The following is a 20347-nucleotide window of genomic DNA, read 5'->3' on the forward strand; positions in this document are numbered from 1 at the left end:
AGAAAAAACTGCAATTCACAATAAGAATCCATATTCAGCTTGACTAAAATATGTGACTCTTCTATATGAATTGAAATTAAGTTTGTAACAGATGCCATCAGCCATTATTCAAGCAAAGCATCTGCTAGATCATGTGATTCATCCAAATATAACTCTCATTTCATTTCTACACGTCATGTGACCAAATGAACACAAGTTTAATTTGGACTCTTCATGCAAACAATGTAATGTCAAGTTTATTGCTTGTATACGAAGTGTGTAGTTTCATTAACACATTCACTGCCAACTATGAGATATTTCGTAGGTTGTTTATTTCTTCAAGATGCCAACTACAAGTAACTCATTACTTCACTACTTGCCATATTTGTACAGCTATGAAGAAAGTCATAACATAACAGTGTAAATATGAATAGATGGCTTCAGGAAAGAGAAGAAAAAAAATCAGGTGTGGCTTAACACTAGCATTATGCAAATTCTCATACACCTATATCTACGAACAGCAGTTACTCTGACCACTTGTTTCGAACAGAAGAAAAGGCTCTCCTTTTTGCTAATATTATGTAAGTTAATGCTTATAACGACACATTTTGCTTGTTTAATGAGTAAAGTAAATTGAGTAAATACATGCAATGAAAAGATAATTTAATATAACAAAGTGCTAAAAGAGAAGAAAAATCACTCCAGATATTTTTAAACATCTTATCATTTAATAAAGCACCTCATAAAAACTTTCAGTCTGAAATAAATATATTAAAAATCATACATATTACGACTTTCATTACCCGGTTTTGCAATGCACACAGATTACTAATTTTTTTATTTTACCTATACAGGTTCTACGAACATATTTTTATACAGTATTCAAAATTTTGCTGCCTCTGCATGCATTTATTTGGCACAGTTTACACTTACAGGAAGGGTTGACACAAGTACAATTCTCTTTTCGTTAGATACAGAAAGTTTGTGAACTTTGGATGAAGCCCCTCAGCTGTATTGAAAATAAAATCACGAGGGCTGATACTCTTATATTCAGTTGAAAATTATCCATACATTTATTGCAGCCAAATCAAGAATATATATATATATATACAGTCAAAAGTCTTTAATCCGGACTCTTCGGGACTTCGGTGATTCTGGATTATCGATTTTTCCGGATTATAGATCATCAGTTTAAATCTGGTAAGATGGCATGCAGAAATTATAAAATTAAAAATATGAAACCGTAATTTATAAAATAATGAGCAAATGTGACCTAAAGGGTATCAAAATTTACAAAAAAAAAAAAAAAAAAAAAAAAAAAAAAAAAAAAAAAACTTGACATTTATTTGTTTACTTTATTAAACATTTCTTTCAACACGCGCATGTGTAAAGCATACATTATGCATAGCCGAAATTAGAAAATTGCAACCAGAACACTATTTGATTTGTATTTGTGATATTTATAATGACGAGGAATTTGATTTAAATCATATCAAAGATGGAGTACATCGAGATGAAATACTACACTTAGTAAGGAATTATAAGCGGAATAAAATAAAAACATCTGCCCTGAAGATAACGATAGTGCTAACAGATTAACTTCCAGTTCATTGCGCGCTGCGACGTTCCCCCCCCCCCCCCCCCGGCGCAGAGCAGCGTTAAATTGATAGACAGATTTCGGAACGGTTAGATAAACAAAGGATATGCCTTTATCCATTTTTTGCAGCAATTCCACTTTTTGTTTGATGGACATCGAAACATACTTTCGTTTTGTAGATCCTTTGGGAGCTCTACCATCGGAAATTCTATTTGACATAATCGAAGGTTCAAGCTTACTTTTATAAAATTGCTCTTACAGTCTGCAAAAAATAATAAGCCAATATCCTTAATCCGATAAGATTAAGGAACAACGCAATCATCAACATTAACTGAAATAGATAATTAGATAATTTTAGCTTATACCGTCCGTTATACATTAAACGCGCACGCGAAAACATATTCTGCGATTGCGCACACGCATATGCGCAGTAGTAAAGGTCTTACGCGCACGCGTAAACGCCTATGCACATGCGCAAAAAGTTTTTAGCTTTGAGGTCCGAATTAACAACTTTTGACTGTATATAAAAATTTGAAATTGTAGAGTCATTACACAATTTTTTGAAACTGAGAGAGATGAAAAATGAGCAACTGCCTTTGCCGGAATTGAACCGCGGTCCTCTGGAATACGCGCCCAGCATGCAGACCACCACACCATGAAGACATGCCAAGAAGGTGGGAGAAATACCTTATAAAGTGACCAATGGCTGGATGAGGATTTCACTGAGTATTTTCTGGTCATCGAGTCCAAAACATAAACTCCATATTTGGTCGAATTGTAAAAACTCACAACTTTCGGTACACTTTTTTTATCAGATGCGATTTCAAATGTTGGGTGCATGATACTTAGGAGCAGGACATTCTTTTTTCCCCCTTAATGTAAGCATTATATTGTCATGCTTCAAAATTTGTTGAATGATTTATTGTGCCAATGCAGCTTATCCCTGAATTCCTCATTTCTTTTACTAATTTCAGTAGTTTCATCAAACAAGAAGCTGCATGTTTACCTACTGTTTCTCCAGCTGGTCTTGTTCATCTTTTTCCAAATATGAAAATCAATAGCAAGCCAAAATTTAATGTCGAATTAGTCAGGCCTTTTTAGGCATATACTGAATAAATCGGCATCGGTCTTCACGGGAAATAATTGTTCACCCATTTTTATATTTTTGCCTAATCTATAACATGTCAGCAGTTTTCTATAAAAGCATTCCAGGTATCCGAAACAAGAGAAAATGGATTAGTTTGCAGTCTTTGGGATCTTGATCTAAATTCTTACTTTGCTTTTCTGTTTTGTCAACAGGTTCTCCATCAGCAAATTGGATTTACTTGTTTCAGTAGGAACAATTCAGTCCTCATTGGATAAACTGGATGTAGTTTTGGTATGAAATTCTTCATCCGGTTCAGTTTCTGAAGCAGAATTATCATCAGAAAGACTTTCAAAAACATTCAGCATCCCTTCCTTCATTAGATATTTTCTACCAACGCTCCTACATGACATGATAAACAGATCAGAATAACAAAACTATCCAAATGAAGTAAAGTATATTAGTATCTACTGAAAAATGTATTTCCTAATGCAAGCAAAATGTGCAGACATGTGGCATGCAAAGATTCCAAACGTGTTTTTATTTCCCCCTTTTCCCCTCCCCACTAACTTCTGTGAAATATGCAATCTTCCTTACCAAAAATACAATTGTTTATCTATCAGCAAAACGGAAATAGATAAAAAAAAGGCCCATGAAAAATTGAAAAATCCATAATTTTCTGGATATGGTAAAAATGACTGTTAGCCGTAATTCTAGGTATAAACAATAACATTGTCAAAAATAATTACTTAACATGAACAAAAATAATATCATGTAATATTTGTTAGCTTTAAGAAAAAGTAAAAAAAAAAAAAAAAAAAAAAATCAAAGTTATAAATAAAGAATATAAAAAGTAATGTCCAATTAAAATGAAGATATGGTCAAAATGACCATTCCCACAAATCTAGGGTTAAATGAATAGAAAATACAATTATACAAAGTTTATTCAAAAGGAAAAAGTTTATACAGGTTTATTCAAGCAAAATAACATTTTTATGGTTTGTGATAATTTTTAAAACTATCTTTCGTGCAAAGTGCCGTCCGTCTTTTCTTGGCAGATTGGACAGAGGTAATATGTTTCGCAGCATTTTTTAGCTTTGGTACAAACTCTACATGGCTTTATCAGACACAGTTTTTTTTTTTTTTTTTTTTTTTTCGGTGGGTGGAATACTCAGCAAAAAACTGGTTCAATCTATTTTCCAATCAACATGTCGATGAATGCTTCTCTAAACTTTACAAGCTTTATTTTAGAAAAAGTTGCTTTTGGAAAAAGTTTGGCAATTTTCTGTCCACGAATTATCATTCGTATTTGGAGTGGTTCTTAGTTCTTAGAAAGTTCTTAGAAAACATAGTGATTGTCTTCAGGTTCAAGAACCATCTCATCTTCAGGTTCAGAGATGACTTCATCATCACTGTCCTCACTTGAATTCTCAGATGATACATAATCGCTATTGTCATTACCATCCTCGCAAACAATCTCATCAAGTTCTGGAACACTTAGGATTATTAGCATTGTACTCAATTTCTTTCCCAGTAAGTGGTCTTTTCCTATCCATATCGGGGCATTTATAATTTGATTACAAAATAACACACACAAGAAAGACACAACTGTGATGCACTCTGCACTATATTATTACTAACGAATTTATACATAGTTTCTGACTCAACTCTACCAAAGCAACAGGTGGAAGCATGAATTATCATGTAGTTTCTTCTGCAATGAGATTTCTGTTACATACACCAACTACAAGATCAAAATTGTCTTTTTAGACCAGAATCGTGAAAAATTCCATGGCAGTCAATATGTTAATAAATTGGTGTTCGTAATACCTCATTATTCTATTTATTAGCCTCCCAGGTGTTTCTTTAAGCCATAACAAGGAAGTATGTTAATGATGAGCAACTGAACTATGGGCCTGAAAACCTGAACTATGTGGAAGAATATTTGTTCAAAATGCCATATGGATCTCTGAAACTAAAAGTAATGCCAATTGCCATTCCATGGACACATACAAGGTAAGTAAACTTTAATGTTTGTTGATTCATAATTCAGTAAATTTATATGAATTCCTAGTCAGGGTGTGATCATGCTGATATAGTTATATGAATTCTGTAGCATACCAGCTCCTTTAGCACCAAAAATTAAAATTTTGAAATATTACTGGATTCTTATAAATTTCATGTACACTAAATGAAAAGTTGTTATTGTAACTCAGTTAAATAATTATTGCTAGAATTGAAGTGAAAAAATTTGCAGTAGCACCCACTAATTTGGCAATTTAAATAAATAAATAATGTTCAAATGAATATTTTGTTTACAGTTCAAGTATTTTGTTCCATGCAAGTTTCAGTTTGCAGCAGTGAACATAAATGTCAAATATAATAAATGCATAATAAAAAAACCCTTAATTGTATTTTGAATTTGTTGCAAACAAAACAACAGAAGAAATATAGAAATTTATATAGTCTCAAATTGCTATATTTTTTGTATTAATGCAAGTTATTGAAAGTATTCTATGACAGTTTACGTTCTGAGAATGATACTCTGTTTTTATGTTATTTCAAGCAATCAAGAGAAAGTGATGTAGAATGATTTATTATTTAGATTCATGTTTTGCTTTTGAATGTGTACTAAAAGTTTTAAGACGTGTGAATTTTAAAGAAATTTATCAACTTTCATTTAAGCATGTCTTATGTAGCAAAAGGGATGAAACAAGATGTGGTTGAATTAGCAGAGACACTAAGCATACTGATGGAGGAACATTTTAAAATTCCTGAAATAAGTAATGCTATAATCACTAGTTCCACTTATGATGTGGAGTTTATGAAAAAATGTTTGAACTGCAACATAAATGATAGGAAAGTAATGGAAATAATTGAGAAGTCATCAACTCTTCTGAAGGTACCAATTTCAAAACAGGTAGTCTATCTTGTTGGTCTTCTGCTAACTAATGCTGCATAACTAACTGCAAAGAAATCTTCTGGTAATGCTCAGGATTAAGAGACTAAACAAATTATCTTAAAAGCACTTAACATTGAATACTGAGAAATTTCAGCAACTGTCAGGAAAAATCCAAAAAACCCATGGTGAGACTTCTGTTTTGACATACGAAATTATTTGATGGGTGACTTAAAGCAGAAGTTCTCAAACTGGCCACCTTTAGGTCACATGCATCCTCTGAAGCGATTTTATGCAGCTCACAAATACATTTCAATAGCAAACAATAACTAAAGAAGTAAATGTTATCTAAGTATGAGCTCTCAATGACCAAATTTACTGCATTGCTTGAAGAAACTGAAACTGAGTGCAGAGAAGTGAATGAATGAAAAATAAATTAATAGAATGAGGTGAGACAGCTTCGGTGAGGAGCTGTATTAAAACTGTTTTTTGATTTAATGAATGAAATCAAAATTTTCTTGACATAAAAATAAATAAATAAAATCATCAATAAGCTATATAATGATATATGCATAATAAATTTAACATTTCTTGTTAACTTAAATGAACATAAATACTCTCAATAAAGAGCTTAAAGGAAAGAAAAAAAACTAATCATTGACATTCATGCTTATATTATACCTTTCAAAGTCAAAATGCAATTACATGGAACATGGCTTGAATTAAAATATTTTCTACATTTCCTACATCTTAAATTCTGCCCTATTCTGCTAAACGAGAAATCTCAAAAATGTGCAAAAAAAATATCATTATTAGGACAATAATTTGAAGAAAGATGTATTGATATTAATGATTTGTAGTCCAATTTTACACTGTTTTCATTACTAGTGAATAAGGCACCAGAAAAATCTACAAATGGAGTTAAGTAATTTACCAGTGTGATACAAATCTTATTCAAAGATTTGAAGATATAGATGTGATTAACATTTATTCATACTCGTCAGCAGATTACCCTTGGTAATTAATTTTTGCAATATGAATAACCACTTTCTTTTTATATATATTTATATGTGAACAGTTTTTTTCACAGCTGAAAATTAATTAATCTTAGAAAAATCCCGATTGGCCAATAAGCATCTACAATCCATGATGATGATAGTTTCCAGTAATTTTTCTCCAAAGCTACAGACTTTATCAGAATAAAATGCCACCAAGTGTCAAGTTGTAAGAAATAAACAAGTTTACAGTTGCTTATATTTAAATAAATGTTTTTCTTTTCCTGAATGTGAAGAAAATCTAATAAATAAAATAAAGAGGGATGTGATTATTTATTCTCATGTTTTGACTCTCTTCAAAAGTATTTTCTGTAAACTGAGAAAGTTTTCGTAAAATTTATTTATTTTTACTTTAATGTAAGTTATTTATTGCTTAATTTAACAAAATTATTTGAAACAAATGTCAGTTTGAAAATTAACATTTAGCTATCAGTATGTTCGAACGACGAAGTGTAATCAACAGAAATTTCATGCAGGTACCAAAAGTTAGATTTCAGATAAAAAATAAATACAAATTTGAATTCTTTCCTTTGCATCATTATTATTATTATTTATTATTTTTGATAGATATCTGGAAGGGATTAAGCACTAGAAAATGGGGAAAAAAAAAGAATTTAGCTGAAAGAAAGAATCTCGTAATTTTAAGAAAGTGGAGAAGAAGGAAAAAATTATAAGTTTGAGAAATAAAAAGTAAATATAGAGAAAAACATTACAGAAAAGGCAAATGAGAATGATTGAAATAAATTTTTAATTAACCCCTTAACTGCTGTGGGCATATATATACGCCTTGCTCAGCCGATGCGTTAACTGCCCCGGGCGTATTATATACGCCCTTCCAAAATACTATCATTTGCTTTGCGCTGCTACCCGTAAAATTATTCGCAAAGCTTTGGAATGCAACACCACAATGACCTTGACAAAGAATGCGAAGGAGGATACTATTTCAGAGAAGTGTGGGGAGAAATCGTAGAGAGGGATGTGTCTAAAGCGGTGAAAGTAATGACTGTGCGGTATTGGCTGATGTTGTTTGAGTAAAACGCATTTTCTTAAAATTTTGTGTCCTCCGTTTTCATTTACTTTTTTTAGTAGGTTCCAGGAATAAAGAACAATATAACAGATGTTTCAAAGCCATTTATCTTTTTTTGAATTATTTTTTGATGAACTGCTCGCGCTTCATATTGTTACTGAAACTAACCGTTTTGTAGACGAGTATATGAACCAACACCTTGCAAACGAAGAATCAAGAACAAAATCGTGGCATTCAACCAGTTCAGAGAAAATATATGTTTTTTTAGGCATACTGATTTCGCAAGGTATAACACTGAAATCTGATATTACACTTTAATGGTCTAAAAATGAATTGATCTAAACTCCATTTTAGGGATCTTTTTTATTATAAAAACAATCATTTTTATTATACTTACAGCTTTTTATTATTTTTTTATTCAAAACTTTAAATTTTGTGCATTCATTTTTTTTCTTTTATTCTTTATTTTGTGAAAGTAAATAGTTTTTAGAAAGTAAAACTTGCACTTATTTTCACCCTAATACATTGCATAACTACACGCGCCTGTGTGAAAACCGTGGCACTGGGAAATGAATCTTGTACATTTTCCATGGCAGTTAAGGGGTTAATCTATGTTCAAGACAACTCACATTTTAAAGAAATAATTTTCATACATATTACTATGTTCGAGAAAATACAAACACATCACTTGTAACATCAGGCTATAAAAGGGTGATATATGCACTCTAATGGCTTACACAGTGCAATATACATATGTACACACCCATGAAAACATGCATGCACACACTTACAGTTATAAATTCACTCTCATTTCACTTAATAAAAAAAGTGCAGCCCGTGAACTGCTTTCAGATCATTCATTTGGTCCCTATATAATTTGAGTTTGAGGTTACTGGTTTAAAGAAGCAAAAATCATGACCTTTGAGCAGGTAATGAATTTGATGATGGCATATGAATTAAGAAGAAAGCTCTTCCAGATCATTGAGAAACAGTTTCGGATCACTGGAATGAGCGGAACAGTCTACTTCAGCTTTGAACAAATTAGATCTGTATTAAGTTACACATATACAAAATAAAAACATCAGTAGAAAACCCCTTACAATGTTTCAGCAATGAGATGGCCTTAAAAATTATAGGAGTAACTCTCAGCATACTAAAAATGTCTGATCAAGAAACAATGCAAAAAAAAAAAAAAAAAATGAAGATCAACCAACCATTATTACTATGACTGTGGGAAGTCAAGCTTCATTAGGTCTAAATGCCCTGTCTGCTCCCCTTCCCTTAACACCCTGAATACAGGAAATGTACTTTTACATTTTTTGCAGTGTGCCACTACAATGCAGGTCACATAAAAAGTACGTATTTAGTAGATTTATGCTGAAGAGTGTTGTGTAATTTGAAGGAAAAGGCTAGAGGGCGCTGTTGCTCGCATAGTTGAGAATAAAGTTTGTTCATGTTGAAGGCGGCGGCCTAAGAATACGCTCTGCATATAGTAATTAAAATACTGTTAAAAATGTAAAAGTGTTAAAATTAGTGAACTCGCTGAACCACCATTATCTGAATTTTGGAAATGCACAATATTATTAGAAAGAGCAAGTATCTACTGAATGAACACACTCCCATGAAATTCCAGAAAAAATGTATGCTGAAGTATGTGGTGAAATGTACCTGCATTCAATATGTTAAAAAAGAAGCTAAGTTCAGAGCTATGCACTTTTGGACATTCTCTGTCGAGGGCTTCAGATATCTCTTTTCAGAGTAAAAATACATGGGTTAACTGGAAATGTATGTGTTAATACTAAAGCCAGCCAAACTATAGCAGAAGAAAAATTATATTGCCTTTGAGAGAACGGGGAACAGAATTTGAGAAAAACAGTAGAAATGTTACCCCCATTGATGGTCTATAAAAGGAAAAAGAAGTTTACATGACCCAAGCAAAAATGGAAATCAAAGGGCAATCATTTCAAATAACTTTATTTGCATAACCTACTGCAAAAGATAATAAGAATGCCTTTAAGAACTGATTTTTTACATAGTTCTGGAACTGTTTTAGGCATTGCAAATCATAGTTGGTATTACCATGACAATACTAAATGGAAGGTTAGCTTTAGTAATGACATTTTCAAACCAACTGAGCATCCAAAATATATGGTGAAATTTAATGCATTTTTGTCAAGGGGATGTGCAAACAAACATTTGCCCAGTTCAGATATCTTTCAGTAACGGCAAGAACCGACTCCCAAAGTCTAACATTACATTAATATGAGTAGTAAACCCTCATCGCAATTTTCCACTATAATCACATTTTTCAATCAAAGAAAGTAGTAAGTAAGATAATGAATTCCAGTGAAACCAATAACTGTGGAAGAACTGGCCACATTGCTAGATACTGCAAACAGCATGTGAATATATATATATGCAAAAAATGGTCAGCATTAATCAAGAGATTGTTAACAGGATGATCACAAATATAATGGCAGTGGTATCCAAATAGATCATATTTTCTGTGACTGCCCCAAAGCTAACATTGCAGATATCTTGTCCAATCATTCTGTCAACATAAAGAAGAAACGTGTGAGATTTGCACTGTTATTATCAATACCTGTACAAAACCTAAGACAATTTCAACAACAGTAACTGAAAGAGAAAAATATTATGAAAATTATTGAATCTTTGGAAAGTTCCAATAAAGATGAGAACTTTGATAATTCAAACCTCAGACCAAACACTACCACTGTTACACAACTTTACCACTCGGCCCTGGTAGGCACTACTGGACTGGTATGCATGGATATATTATACTGGTCAGCATGGTTTTTGAAGTTTCTATATTTTGCATTGTTTCTAAAAATATTTTTGATGCTGACTTCCGAAATATAAATAATTTTTTCACCATCACAAAAGTTTTTTTTTCGGGGGGTGGGGGATGATTTATATGGAAAATATGAACGTGTGGTTAATCTTCTTTCTAATAGATAGCAGCACTTTATTTAGAATAGTTTAATCACGTTATTTAGACAAGTTTAGGCACGTGTAATCTTTTATGTTGTTATTTTTCTTTTAGTCCAAATGAGCAATTTTCCCTGAAGGACTATTATTTTTGTTTTGGCATGTTGGTTCACTATAAACGTCTGATTCACTTTTCAAATTGTTGCCACCAAATATTATCACCTTGTATTATATTTAAAGGAATTAAATAATGAAGAATCTGCATAAATGTATGAATGTTTCTCGCATTGTGACAAAAAACAACGGTACCTAGAGCCATCAAACTTTGAATAACATAATCTTCCACCCGAATAGGGGCATCTGGAAGACGAATTTGGAATTTGTTTTATTATCGATTTCATATTTTACAAAACTTTAATGAATTTTCAATTAACAAACTCAAGGTTTTCAAAGCAAGCAAAGGCAATGTTGTACAGAAAAAACATTTTTATCTCCAGGGTGTGAGACTCTGTATCAGTTCTAAAGATACGCTCAGTTTAAAATTAGTTTGCTTTATTGCTCTTGAACTGAATTTTATGGTTTAAATGCAAAGAATATGATATTTAATAAATACATGTAATATACAAAACGATAAAAAAAATGCTCCTTTGAACGTAATTTAAAATCTGAAATGCTCTTTTTTTTTTTTTTTTTTTTTTTCTTAGCCTTAAATTAATCATTTGCTGAGTTTCAAATAGTTATTTTCAGTGCTTCTAATTAGTATTTTATGAAATACGGCTTCCCGTAAATGGATGAATGATGCCGATATATTCTGTTATATTTGCAGAAACTGTGCACCAGTAAAACAATGGTAAAGTACTTAAGATTTTGTTAAAAATGCACACCTTGCATATTTTGGAATTAAATTAGGCAATCAATACAAGCCGTGGGCTCCACATAAAGTGTGTTGAACATGTGTTGATGCTTTGTGCCTTTGGTGTAAAAGTAAACAAAAACAATTCAGTGCCTTTTGGTGTAGAACAATTCAATGTTAATGGTATAGACATAACAAAGGAATTGTTATGATGAGTGTTATTTTTGTGTACCAAATGTTACTGCTTATAATGCAAAATATAAAGGAGGTATTGCATATCAAAATGTACCTTCAGCAATAAGATCTATAGGTCATAATGCAAATCTTCCTGTTACTCATCCTCAAGCTAATATGGAAAATATAAGTGACATAGAAATTCATTCAGATTTGCAAGTAACTGAAGAAGAGGAAGATCTGCATATACCTGAAACGAATGAAACTTTACCAATAGTATTTAATAAAAGTGAGCTTGATGATTTAGTAAGAGAGCTAAGCTTGCTAAAGGAAAATGCTGAACTTCTTGGTTCCCACCTTAAAGCTAAATTTTAGTACTATCACAAATACACTTTCTATGGCACAGACACCATGAAGAAGAATCAATACTATATTTTTTGGAAGAAAGCTAACTTGTGTTTTGCAATGATGTCAACGCAATAATGAATTTCTTTGGTATTGATCACAATTCTTCTGACTGGAGACCATTTATAAATTCCTCAAAAAGAAGTTTGAAGGGAGTTTTACTTCATAATGGAAATCAATATGCATTGAATCCAGTGGCATACTCTGTTCATTTGAAAGAAACACACGAAAACATTGCAATTTGATTAGACAAAGTGAATTGTAACAAACATCAGTGGCTTTTATATGGTGACTTGAAAGTAATTGGAATGCTACATGGACAACAATCTTGCTACAATAAATTTCCATGTTTTCTATGCAATTGGGCTAACAGGGATAAAAAGAATCACTGGGGGAAAAAAGAATTGGCTTTCCCGAGAGTGTTTATCCCCTTGTTTTAAAAATACTCTTCACAAACCACTAGTTGAATCCAAAAATATTTTGCTTCCCACACTTTACATTAAATTAACTACTATGAAACAGTTTGTCAAAGCTTTAAATAAAGAAAATGATAGCTTTAAGTACATTTGTGACAAATTTCCTTCTATTTCTCATGCTAAACTTAAGGAGGGAATTTTTGTTTGCCCTCAAATTCGAAAACTTATGTTAGATTCCAAATTTGAAGCAACGATGAATGATTGTGAGAAAAAAGAATGGTTGAGTTTTAAACAGGTGAAAGAACATTTTTTAGGAACAAGAAACATCCAGATTACAAAATTATTGTAGAAGACATGCTACAAAAATTAAGATTGCTCTGATGCAACATGAGTATTAAATTACATTTTTTTACATGCACACATGGATTACTTTCCAGAGAATCTAGGAAAAGTCAGTGAAGAAAAAGGTGAACGATTTCATCAGGATATAAAAGATATAGAAATTTGTTACCAAGGAAAGTGGAATAAAAACATGACTTCAGATTATTCCTGGATGTTGAAAAGAGATGCATCCATTGAAAAAAGTAGAAGCAGGTGAAATTCAGCCAAAAGAAAATTCTTGCCTTGAAGCTAATGCTTAACTAACACATTCATCTAATTTTATAAAATGCATTGTATAACAGCAATACATGGAAGTATATTTTTATGTTCTTTACATTTGACAATATACTTTATACTGAATCTATTCATATATTTATAAATTTATTTATATACTTTACAAAACATTAATTCAGAAGTCAAACAACAAAAGTTCTGGTTTCGTCAACAGATGGCGCCACTTGCTTATTCTTGTCCAGGCTTTCTTATCTTATCTAATCATTATTTCCTATCTTGTTCATTTGCGGTTTTGCAGCTGAAGATGATGGTTCGGTAAAACCATCGAAACTAGTCCCGTGAAAATTTTGTAGGTATAACGCTGATTTTTGTTGTTTGACTTCTGAATTAGTATTTATTCGGCGTGTTATTGTGTCTTAATTTACAAAACATATTAAACATATTTTTGTTATTGTTCAATTTATTTATAACTTGTATCACTAAAATTAAAATCGATTAATATAAGGTAAAATAGAAGTATTTTTGAAAATATAAAAGCTCTTAATTTGCAAAAAATCCTCAGTTGATACAGAAATTTGGTTTTCATTTTTGAAATCAGCACTGAAAAAATATATTAAATTACCTATTAGATTTAAAATATCAAACATTTTTTTTTAAATACAGATCAGTGATATCGATTAATACAATAACTGCCATGATTATAAATATTATAAACCCAGTAACTAGAAGTCACTTGGACTATTGCAAACACAGATTTACAATCAAAGATTTGAATCTATTTCAGCAGATCTATTTGGACCTTTATCTAACAGTAGTCAAACGAGATAGGTCTTCATCACAGAAGATTGTTCCACTAAGTAGGTGGAACTATTTGCATTAACCAATGCAACAGCTAAAGAATCTGCTGTTATACTAAAAGAAGAAATTATACACCAATATGGTCCACCCAAACATGTCAGTAGTGATAATAGATGACATGGTTGATGACTAGTGATAATAGTGCTGTAACACAAGTTTGTTTCTTCTTGAAAATTAAGCAAATTTTAACGCTAGTTTACTAGCCACAAGCAATCCATATAAAAAAAAGAAAGCCTTGGTTGGCCATGTTAGTTGGAAATGAACATATTTCTTGGAGCGAGAAGCTACCAACAATCAGAGTCTCCCTTAACACAGCAAAATATAACTCCACTGGTCAGACAGCTGCACATCTGATGTTTGAATGAAAGCAATGCATGGACGACACTGCCCATGACTCGAAAATTAAATTTTGTTCCCATGATACCACTTTATCTAAAGAAACTTGCCAATTTTATCAAACACGCAAGAAAAACAATAGAGGGAAACCAAGATAATCATACACACTAAGCTGATAAGAAATTTAAGTTTCCATCTTCAAATAAAATGACAAAGTATGGCTTACAGTTCATTCCCTTAGTAATGCTGACAAGAATCAAATTTCTAAGTTCATGCCAAAAGGCATGATGGTTGTTGCATCGACTTATCCCAGAGACCACAACTTCATATATTATTGCTGCTACTGATGATCCTTTTCCTCCCATAGATAACTACTACGTATCTCCACTGCAGCCATATAAAAGGCAAGACTCTACTCAAAATTCAAGGAAAAGTTCAACCACGAAAAGCCTTTGAAGCTGATGGACATGCTGTCCTTACTAGAAAGCAGCTATCAAAAGCAAGCTGTAAAGTGGAAATAACTTAGATAGCTTGAAAGGGAAAGTGTAACAGATACCGTCAGCCATTATTCAAACAGAGCATATGCTCTAGGGCCATGGGATGCACAGTTCACCCAAATATAACTTTTGTTTCCTTTTTACAAGACATGTGACCAAATGAGCTTTCCATTGGAGTTGAATTTGGACTTTTTGGATGAGCGATCCACATCAAATTTATGGCTTTTATACTTGTGTGTACATAGTTTCATTAAACTGGTGTTCATCATATATTATTATCTAAATTACTGACCCCCGAGATATTTCTTTAAACTATAACAACAAAGTATGCTAAAAGTTACTTTTAGAATTAATGTTTGGAAGAAAATGAATGGATTAATGCCCAGAAAAGAGAATTTCATTCAAACTATTCAACATGAAAAATAAAAGCAAGATTTACTAAAGAGACAAGCATTATAGAAAAGTTATTATGACAGGAATACAAGACCATTAAAATCACTGCAGATATGAAATTATGTAGACTTCAGCGCGAAGGGGAAAATGTGCAAAAATCATAGAAGTGGAAACTGCATTCATACAGGATAATGGAAAAAATGTTCAAAGGAACAGAACATACATTCTAAAGAGAAAACATTGGAAAGATTTCACAGTAAAAAATAGTTAAAGTAGTGAAGCAGTGAGGTTAAAGATGTAAATGAGAATGAATCTGGGAATACTAGTTAACACTGCAGATTTAGGTACCTTTAAATTCTTCTGTACATAACAGAAGTGCTGTATCACCAATTGTGGGAAAGGATGTCATCAAATTCTGCATAAAGACATACCTATGTTGCTCAATTTGATGAGACTGTTAAAAAACCTGTTACAGGTAAAAGCATCGCACACTAAAGCATCAGAGAGAATACAACACGAGAAAAAAATGTCACTACACAAAACACTGCAGTAGAAGAAGTAAGTAGAAAGCTTTACAGTTTTTTAAATTCTGCATAAGCAACATCATAGAAAATAAATTATTGACAAAATCTCATAATTTGAAAACACTTTTAAGCATGGTATAAAAATAAAGCAGCTAAAAAACATGAAGTAATAAAAGCATTGCAAAAATATGCATTTTATGCATCTAAGACATTCAAAAATTCTAAACATACTTTTTTTTTTAGTTCAGTATTACTTCAAGTATATTGAATTCTCTCTAGGATAACCACTTACAGTTTTCAGGTGATTTTACATTGAAGCTCCTCATGACAACCACCTCTGAAAATAACTGGTAAATTTGAGAATGTAAATTGGCATCTTTATTAAACAGCATCTTCCTAAGAAAACGTCCTTTCCAGAAGACTAAAATATTCCGAAACTGTGTGAGTGATTATCTTAGATGCAGTTCATCGAACTAAAAATAATATTGCACAAGCAAAAAAATTTCCACACTAATCTCAATGTCTTAGATGCTTTATAAGCAAGTGATGTTTTTGTTATTCAATGTCTTGCAGGTGTTTTAATTTTTACCACAATATTGTCTAGGACAATGTTCTTAAACTGCAAAATTTTGTTTCTACTATATTTTTTATGATATTTTATGCCACAATGTTTTAGCTTTCTCCCTTTCCCCCCTCATACCATGCTGTTTCGTGCAAGGGAGATTTGCAAGATTTCAGACTACATATTTTTAAAAGCAACGATAAAAAGAAGCTGATCGTATACCACTATAAATTCAAAAGTCAAACACTTGCATATTTTAATTAAATCATTTCTTAATTAACTAAAATAGATTAAATTAAATAACCTTTCACAATTTTTAAACCATAGCAACATTTTATTATGTTAACTATGCAATCCAACACTACATTAAAACTGACTTGAATAGCAAAATAATTTTCCTTAAATGATTTAAACTAAGCAAGGCAAGGAATATGCAAAATTATAAAACTTATAAGAAACTTCTAAAAATTATAAGAAGAGGAAAATCCACAAAATTAAACAAAGTTCATATAATTTTACAGTTAAATCTTACTTTATGAAAGGCTTAGAAAGATTCCCATTTACATTAATGACAAGAATCAATTTCAAACAAGTAACAGGAAAACAATGAAGATAGTAGAAATCAGAATGAAATGTCCTTGCTGCTGCTTTCACATTTTTTGTTATTATGAGAATAGCTATAAACCATGTAAAATCAATTGCAGAATGATTTTCTCCTTTTATTTGAGTACTAAAAATGCTTTAACTTTATGCACCTACTAAGCAACAGTTATTATTTAGTGGAAGTATGTATCACACACAAAAAAGTTTTATCACAAACACACAAAAAAGGATGATGATGTATGTATAGATGCAAATAATTCATTTTTAATTAATTATAGAATTAGTAACATGTACACATGAATCAAAAGATATTATATATATATTAAGAAGTGATATTTTTCAGTTTCTTAAAAAAGAATTAATGGAAATGAAAATAAGATTATTAAGGAAAAATAATCAACAGCATAAATTAAGAAGATAATTTATTATGGCAAAAAAGGCTACAGAAGTTTTTTTGTAAAAGCATGCTTTTGAGAAAGACTTGAGAACTAATTTATTGTATATTTTATATAGGAAAAACTATGAAACTACCCATAGAATTCATTCTGTTTTACCAGAAATTGTATCTAAAAATAGTGTGTTTATGAGTTTTAATAAAAAAATGCCAAATTCATTTTTTATAACAGCAATAAGTAACTTTGGGAGGCAGTAATGGAAAGAAATCATTAATAAATGAAAAGAAAAAATTGTATGGTAATGAAATCACATATGCTATGACTTTTTTTCAGAGTAATTGTAATTAATAAGTACAAATGTGACCAGAGAACTACATGTGTATCAATAGCATGCAGCACTAAAAATGAAACAAACAGAAAAATTTTCCTCAGGCAAAATGAGAAAAAATGTGATTGCAATGTTAGTTTTAAAAGGATTATTCAAAAAATTTAGAAGTCAGTATATTTATTACATATTACACAACAAATATAGACTTCTAACTAAAAACTTGACAACATAATACTTAGTTCTGTTTAGTCAAATCTGATATATAATAATAATCATTTAAAAATGTGCTTCAATGTTTCTGGGATTTCAAAAGAATTTTTTTTAATAAAATTAATAATTTTTTTAATTTAGTACAAAAAGAATTCTGAAGCTGTAAAATTTCTTATTTAAATCTCAATTTTCCAACTGATGAAGTCAAATTTTATGCACTCGACATAACTGATATCTACAGAAAGAAGGGTCTTTTAAACCTTTCTTTCCCCTAAATAAAAACAAAAATTAGATGTGATATATTTTCTTAATATGATTTTAAAATTATCTTTACAACACATATATAAACATCCACTTATCATAGAATGATTATTTTTGCCTCATTTATAAAATGTAATTATGTGTCATGCAAAAATGTAATACGTTACTAAGCTACAAGTTACTAAAATTTGAGAAAGTAACATACTATTAGTCTTTCAGAATACATATCAGGAACACTTTTGCGTGAATGTATAACTTTATACATTATAGGATTAGTGAAAGTTGGATCATCCAGTTCGTTGTGGCCCCAGCGTCTGAAGCATAACATATCTACCATGACATCTTTGTGAAATTTCTGTCGGTAATTAAATGCAAGCTTAGCTGCCTTAAGAACTTCCTGAAATTTAATAAATATAATATTAAGCTTCTACTACATATAAAGCTAAAATTTATTTCTATTCATTATGAAAATTCTTTTTAAGATGATATTGTTAATATATCGTTTTCTTAAAGCATAATTTGCAGTTAGTTATACAGTACAAATTGGAGATATAAGTGGTACATATAGCTAAAGTATAGATAATTATTACAGATGGAAATACACTAATAAGTTTCAAAAATAACCAAAAAAGTCAATACAGGTTATAACTAAACATAAAGCATTCCAAAACAAAGAACAGAATTTCAGCAATTGAAAATTAAGGAATGATGACTCCATGCAAAAATACAAATATCTGCATATGGAAACTCTTATACTCTGGGTTTCCAAATACTAAATGCTTTTCAACCATTATTTCAGGTACAAAGAAACAATGACAAAAAGTATAATTATAGGAGCTTATAATACTGTTCCCACTTTCTGATTTGCAATGACATGATTCACCACACTTCCCTTTATCATATAGTGTTTTGCATAAATATATGTAATCACACATTCAGTACAACAGAAACTAAAACTTGACTGAAATAATTACAATATGAACTTTCAGTATGCATTGACCCAATAAGATCTACACTGCCTGCTCACCATTAGGTAATATTAAATAGCAAGTTTGGCAAAATAGCACTCTGGATCTGTATGCTTCTTCCATTTTCTTTCGCAATTAGCTACTTTAAACATTACTGCAGATCACTGCCTCCATTTCTGAAAGATAGATTTCCTAGAATCTTCACATTCATGACATGGTAATCTTATCGTCATTGAAAAATTAAAAACAAAATTAAAAAGTATGCTGTTAGGAAGTATAAATATTTTTAAATGAATCCTTTTTCCACACTAATAAGCCCTCCGTTATTATAATTTGAAAGAAAAATAAAACTATCTTCTACCACTGCAGCAATTTATTTATTTATGTGTCTTCACAGTCTTATGAGCAAATTTTCAGAATAAGTACAAAATCATTACTATATAAATGCTTCATACCTATTCTGAAAGCAACAGCAATTCTTTCAAGTGTTTATAAATGTAAAACTTTTGATAAATCTGAGAAATGCTATTTATTCACACAAAAGAAAATGTCAAAATTTGTACAATATTTTACAGAAGTTATTGAAAATACCGGATTTTAATGAAAGTTTCCCACCACCACAAATAATGTCTGTACAAACAGTTCATGCTGGCAAATTTAATCATATTTTGCCAAATGATGTTTGGCATTTGAAAGACTTGCTTTAGAACACCGTGTTGTGAAATCTGTAAAAAAAAATATTGTTATCAATAAGTACAAGTTGTTTGAAATGGAACTATCATGCTACCAGATTAGAACCATCATTTACTTCCAGTTCTGTTCCAAAAAGTCAGCTACAGAATGCCACCAAATCACGTGTACAGCTTTAGGTACTTGTTGTATCATATGACACTGTGAAAGTTCAGTAATGAAAATTCAGAAACAAGGACTACCACATTCAAGAAGCAGAATGCTCTGGCTGGCCTACTAATGTTGATGAGGCCCACCTGTGAGAACTTGTGAAAGAAGATCAGTATGCAACCAGTCAAGAGCTTACTAAGGAGTTAGACATTAATGCCATGTTCATTAGTCATGCTAAGCATTGCATAAACTTGATGTACAAGTTCAATCACAGGATGTTGCATGAGCTGATTCAAAGAGATAAGGACAAAGGTGTTTGAGCCTGCACTAACAGGGTTCATAGCCACATTTTAGTTAAAAAAATAAGCACCTATAAGCACTTTTCAAGCACATTTTAAGGAAAAAATAAGCACCTGTCTAATTATATTATACACAACTGCATAACCTTAAAAGAAAAATTAGACTTGTAATTTAAAATATAAGCAATGCAATATTTATTAAGAAAATGAGCATTACCTC

At 31.1% G+C, this 20347-nt stretch overlaps 1 protein-coding gene across 3 annotated transcripts in view; it reads right to left on the reverse strand.

The window, feature by feature from the left end:
- Positions 1-20347, reverse strand: part of LOC118202984 (2-oxoadipate dehydrogenase complex component E1) — a 173626-nt gene that overhangs the window by 103602 nt on the left and 49677 nt on the right. For all 3 annotated transcript variants that reach the window (XM_085822464.1, XM_085822462.1, XM_085822465.1), the window contains exon 12: positions 18226-18417. In XM_085822464.1, coding sequence (XP_085678590.1) covers positions 18226-18417 — 192 coding nt within the window. The remainder of the gene's footprint in view (positions 1-18225; positions 18418-20347) is intronic.

Source organism: Stegodyphus dumicola, chromosome 8 (assembly GCF_044657685.1).
Source record: "Stegodyphus dumicola isolate Sdum_Otavi_A_Nest chromosome 8, ASM4465768v1".
In the NCBI taxonomy this organism is placed as follows: domain Eukaryota; kingdom Metazoa; phylum Arthropoda; class Arachnida; order Araneae; family Eresidae; genus Stegodyphus; species Stegodyphus dumicola.